This window comes from Rhododendron vialii, chromosome 1a, assembly GCF_030253575.1.
Source record: "Rhododendron vialii isolate Sample 1 chromosome 1a, ASM3025357v1".
NCBI classification, from domain to species: domain Eukaryota; kingdom Viridiplantae; phylum Streptophyta; class Magnoliopsida; order Ericales; family Ericaceae; genus Rhododendron; species Rhododendron vialii.
In genome coordinates this window covers 32,762,114-32,767,498 of record NC_080557.1, presented here as the reverse complement: position 1 = coordinate 32,767,498, position 5,385 = coordinate 32,762,114, and the positions used below count along the sequence as shown (strand labels likewise).

Genomic DNA, 5,385 nt, shown 5'->3' with positions numbered 1-5,385 from the left:
CGTTACTCAAGTTTAAAGTATTTATTTTTCTTCATGAACTTGTTGATTTTGAACTTTTAACTTTTGTTGGACTGGACGGCTCCGAGCTTGGAGTTTACCGTGCTAGATGTAATAGTTTGTTGGGGGTTGGCACCGAACAATATACCATGCCGTACCTCCCAGCTTATGGATTTTTTGCAGCGTTTTTTTCCTTTGAATGAATGGCATGGTTTCTCATTTGCACTGTTTTAGTTTTGTCGAACTTGATTGACCCCTTCTATGTCTTGGGCAAATTTTTGTGGACTTGCTTGTTTGGATGATAGTTGTCCGTAGCCCCCACTTTGGTCTGGGTTCGGTGAGGAGTTGGACATGGACCAAAGTACAAATTGCTTAACTGTTGTTGGATGGTTACCGAGCCTTGACCAAAGTAGAGTGGTCAAATAGAGTTGATAGTTTGCCGATCATGGCGTTGTCCTGGGCCATTGTGCAAGTTTAGTGGATAATACTCAAGTTAGCAACCAAAAGTTGTTTGGTGCCCCTAGATGTGGTTGGGGCTCGGCCAAGGTGCCGGCCCCTAGCCACGTTTTTAAGGGCTTGCGATGTTGAACGTTTGTAGGTGGTTTGCTCACCAGAGTGTGAGTATAACTGGCGTTGGCCGACCTTACTGTCTTGCCAAGCCGAACGGAAGCCTAAATTCCAGCTGTATTGTGTGTCTTAAGCTCGGTGGACCATATGTCCAGTTTTTGCTTCTTTGGGCAGCGATGGTGGCCGATGCGGGATCATAAAAGCCGTTTGTGGGTGTGACCGAAGTCAACGTTTGTGGTTGGTAGAACTTGTCGAAGGTAAATTATAAAAGCATAAGTGAAATAAGCTCAAAAAGTGCAAAAGACGTCAATTGCCAAACATGATTCCTCGTGGTATTGAGAAATGCGAATACAAGGAAGAATTAAAAACTAAGGGCCGAAGCCGTTTTTGAGACTAAGTACAATAGATAATGAGGCCGAAGCCCAGATGTTGACAAAATGTAGAGTTGGTAAATCAAAGATTAACTAATGATAAGTGGCCGAGCACAGAGTGAATCTCGAAAAGGTTGATCACATGTATGCCTTCTTCAGATTCTGTGCATTCCACGGGTTGGTGAGGACTTTTCCACTCATGTCCTCCAGCATGTAAGCATCTTCACCAGCAATCTTGATGACACGAAAAGGTCCCTCTCAGTTGGGTTTAAATTTCGTTCTTGCTGGCTTGCACCACTTTTCGCCAAACCAAGTCATCTGGCTTGAAGGTCTTGGTTCGCACACTTCGGTTGTATCCCTTGGTCACTTGCTGTTGGTACTCAGCGAGCTTTAATTGAGCGTCATCACACTTCTCTTCTGCCAGAATCGACTCCTATTCCACGGCTTCATCGTTGGTCTTTGGGTCAAAGTTCTCTGTTCTCAAAGTGGGGAACCTGGACTCTAGTGGGATTACCGCCTCCATGTCGAACGCCATGGAAAAGGGCGTTTGGCCTGTTGAGCGCCTTGGTGTAGAACGGTAAGCCCATAGAACGCGTGGCAATTCTTCAGCCCATTTGCCTCTTTTGGAGTTTAGCCGACGCTTGATCCCATCGCAGATTGTCTTGTTCGTAACCTCTGCCTGGCCGTTCCCTTGGGGATAAGCTGGAGTGGAGTTGAAAAAGCATATCCCAAATTCAGCGCAGAGGCTGGTGAGGTCCTTGCCGACGAATTGGCTTCCGTTGTTTGATACGTTGGTGTAAGGGACGCCGAACCTTGTAACAATGTTTCTCCAAACAAATCTCTGAACGTTAGCCTCTGTGATTGTCACAAGAGGCTCGGCTTCTACCCATTTTGAGAAGTAGTCCGTTGCCGTGACCAGGAACTTAAAACCTCCTGGAGCTGTTGGGAGTTTGCCTACGATGTCAAGCCCTAATGTGCAAAGGGCCAGGGACTTGTGATGGGGGAAAGATTCTGGGCTGGTTGCTTTGGGATAGGGGAAAAAAGTTGGCACGGTCGGCACTTGCGGACGACCTCTTCGCAATCTTTCCTCATGTTTTTCCAAAAATAACCTTGACTTGTTGCTCGTTGGCAGAGTGAACGACTACCAGAGTGGCAGCCACAGCTACTTGAGTGAAGCTCAGTGAGAATCTTAGGTACTTGGGTTGGGTGGACAACGAGGAGATAAGAGCCGGAGATAGATTTCCTATAGAGTTGGCCACTTTTCGATAGCCAGTAGTAAGCGGCTTTGTTCTTGATGCGATAAGCTTCCTTTTTGTTTGCTGGTAGAGTATCATGTTTGAGGAACGCAATGATCTCATCCATCCAGCTTGGATCGAGTTCAACGTTGAGTACTTCTAGAGTGGTGTCAAAGCTTGGGTGGTCAATGCTGCCAAAGTTGATGGTTTTGAATTCGGAGGCTTTGGAAGCTGAGGCAAGGCTAGCGAGTGAGTCTGCATGCGCGTTGTGCTCGCGGTTGATCTGTTCTATATTGAAATTCTTGAAGTGCGTGATGAGTTCGGCTATTGTTGCTTGGTATTTCAACATTCGTGGGTCTCGAGCCTCATAGTCCCCAAGTACTTGATTAACTATGAGTTGGGAGTCACAGTAGACGACTAGATTGGCGATATTCATCGCAATTGCAGAGCATAGGCCAGCAAGGAGGGCTTCATATTCAGCTTCATTATTGGTGGCGGGGAAGTCGATGCTGAGAGAGCTTTCATGAAGTGTGCCACAAGGGGAAACTAAGACAACCCCTGCTCCGTTGCAGTTGGAAGCCCCGTCGACATGTAGTCTCCAAATGTCGCCTTGAAAAAGTTGCCAAGGCATTGGTGATTTTGTTGATTTGGAGACCGGTTGAGGAGTGGGAGTGTTGAGAGTTTCTGTGTCCTCCGGTGTTAATTCTGCGATGAAGTTGGCGAGAATTTGACCCTTAATCGCCGTCCGTGGCTCAAAACGATGTCGAAGTTTGCTAATTCAACTGCCCATTTGGAGATCCTGTTGGAGAGATGAGCTTTCCAGAAAAAGCTTTTTAGAGGGTGCTCTATTAAGACGGTTATGGTGTGAAATTGGAAGTAAGGCAAGAGTTTCCTAGCTGTCGAGACGAGAGCGAGTGTCAATTTTTCAAGTGGTAGATAGCATGTTTGCGCTGGGAGGAGTGTTTTGCTTGTGAAGTAGATGGGCATGTCATCTGTGCCAACTCGCCGCACCAGTGCTGAGCTGACTGCGTGGGCGGAGATGACAAGATACAGATACAGGGTCTCTAACTCCTTTGGTTTCACTAATAGTGGGGCCGAGCTTAAGTATTCTTTAAGTTCGACCAAGGTGGAGTCGCAATCCGGAGTCCACTCAAAACTGCGCCGACTCTTGCCCTTCAAGGCATGGAAGAATGCGTGGCATTTGTCTGAGGATTTGCTGATAAACTGGTTTAGAACCGCTGCCATCCTGGTGAGCCTTTGTACTTCTTTGATTGTTCTTGGTGGGCGCAAGTCTTTTAACAGCCTTGATCTGGTTGGGGTCGGCTTCAATACCACATCGAGTGACTAAGTGTCCAAGGAATTTACCTGCGCTCACCCCGAACACACACTTTTCAAGATTTAGGTGGAGCTTGTGGAGTTTAAGGATTTCAAAGACTTCAGCCAAATCCTGGAGGTGGTTGGATTCCTTCTGGCTCTTGACAACGAGGTCGTCGATGTAGGCTCCCATGGTGTGGCCAATTTGGGCTTGCAGCATCTTGAATATGGCTCGGTTGAATGTGGCACTTGAGTTCTTGCGCCCAAAGGGCATGACTCGGTAGCAAAAGATGCCATATGGTGTGATAAAAGCAGTTTTTTTCATGTCGTTCGGGTCCATGGCTATTTGGTGGTAGCCACGGTAAGCGTCTAGGAAGCTTAACCGAGCGTGGCTTGCCGTTGCGTCCACAAGTTGATCAATCTTGGGGAGTGGGAACCAATCCTTTGGACAAGCATCATTGAGATTGGTATAATCAACGCAGACTCACCATTTGCCATTTTTCTTCTTAATGACTACTGTGTTGGACAGCCAGGTTGGGTATTGTACTTCTTGGATGGCGTTGGCTTCCAGCAAACGGTTGACTTCTTCCATGATGGCGTTGGCGCGTTCGGCTGCTGAACGATGCGCCTTCTGGACGACTGGCTTGGCGTCTTTCTTATTGTTGAGAGAATGACTGATAAAATCGGGGTCGATCCCCGGCATCTCATTGGGGGTCCAAGCAAAAACTTCTATGTTTTTTTTGAGGTATTGGAACATTTTTTCGCGTTCGGCGTTAATGATGCCGGGTGAATATGGCTCGATTGAATGTGGCGCCTGAGTTCTTGAGCCCAAAGGGCATGACTCGGTAGCAAAAGATGCCATATGGTGTGATAAAAGTAGTTTTTTCCACGTCGTCCAGGTCCATGGCTATTTGGTGGTAGCCACGGTAGGCGTCTAGGAAGCTTAACCGAGCGTGGCTTGCCGTTGCGTCCACAAGTTGACCAATCTTGGGGAGTGGGAACCAATCCTTTGGACAAGCATCATTGAGATTGGTATAATCAACGCAGACTCGCCATTTGCCATTTTTTCTTCTTAACGACTACTGTGTTGGACAGCCAGGTTGGGTATTGTACTTCTTGGATGGCATTGGCTTCCAGCAAACGGTTGACTTCTTCCATGACAGCGTTGGTGCGTTCGGCTGCTGAACGATGCGCCTTCTGAACGACGGGCTTTGCGTCTTTCTTATTGTTGAGAGAATGACTGATAAAATCGGGGTCGATCCCCGGCATCTCATTGGGGGTCCAAGCAAAAAATTTTATGTTTTTCTTGAGGTATTGGAACATTTTTTCGCGTTCAGCGTTAATGATGGAAGAGCTGAGTAAGAAGAAACGGGAGCCTTCCTCGTTGATGGGCATTTGGACGAGGTCCTCTTGTGCTTTGTCCTCAGCATTTTCACTGATGTTGTCAATAATTGCCATGTCCGGGACCTCAACCCATTGAACTTGGTTGGCTTTGGTGGAATTGTGGACAACTGAAACATAGCACTTTTTGGAGGCGACTTGATCGCCGTGTAGGTCTTCCTGTCTTCCATTTGTGCCAATGAATCGGACGACCTAATGGTAAGTGGAAACAATGGCTTGCATGCCGTGGAGTTAGGTTCGGCCAAGAATTGCGTTGTATGGGCTCGGCACATTGACAACAATGAATTCAATGCTCAATGTTTTTGAGCCGACAACGATTGGTAGGAATATTCGTCTGAGTGCCCAAACAGGTGCTCTGTTGAATCCGATGAGAGGTACTTCGGCGGGTTGCAGCGCCGATTCTGGTAGATCAAGTTTTTTGAACAGGTCATAGTACATGACCTCTGCCGAGCTTCCCTAATCGATGAGGATGCACTTGACGTCGTGGACTCCGATTTGGA

The 5,385-nt window shown here is 47.3% G+C and overlaps 2 protein-coding genes across 2 annotated transcripts; both read right to left on the bottom strand.

Moving 5' to 3' along the window:
• Positions 1-1,368: 1,368 nt before the first annotated feature.
• On the bottom strand, positions 1,369-2,801 carry LOC131330798 (uncharacterized). The gene is made up of 2 exons (XM_058364534.1): positions 2,045-2,801; positions 1,369-1,904 (listed from the first exon to the last, which is right to left on the bottom strand). The coding sequence occupies exons 1-2, from the start codon at positions 2,799-2,801 to the stop codon at positions 1,369-1,371; spliced, it is 1,293 nt and encodes a 430-aa protein (XP_058220517.1).
• Positions 2,802-4,257: 1,456 nt separating this feature from the next.
• Positions 4,258-5,055, bottom strand: LOC131330790 (uncharacterized). Its single transcript, XM_058364522.1, has 2 exons — positions 4,855-5,055; positions 4,258-4,491 (listed from the first exon to the last, which is right to left on the bottom strand). Exons 1-2 carry the CDS (start codon positions 5,053-5,055, stop codon positions 4,258-4,260), a joined length of 435 nt encoding a protein of 144 aa, XP_058220505.1.
• Between the last annotated feature and the right edge of the window lie 330 nt (positions 5,056-5,385).

What these genes read in the sequence shown, in the direction of transcription:
- LOC131330798 (XM_058364534.1), bottom strand. Translation starts at nt 2,801, where the DNA reads ATGCCTTGGCAACTTTTTCAAGGCGACATTTGGAGACTACATGTCGAC. An exon ending in CCAACGAGCAACAAGTCAAG is followed by an intron (nt 1,905 to 2,044) that starts GTTATTTTTGGA and finishes TTTGCACATTAG; the next exon opens with GGCTTGACATCGTAGGCAAA.
- LOC131330790 (XM_058364522.1), bottom strand. Translation starts at nt 5,055, where the DNA reads ATGGAAGACAGGAAGACCTACACGGCGATCAAGTCGCCTCCAAAAAGT. An exon ending in CATCAACGAGGAAGGCTCCC is followed by an intron (nt 4,492 to 4,854) that starts GTTTCTTCTTAC and finishes GCTTGTCCAAAG; the next exon opens with GATTGGTTCCCACTCCCCAA.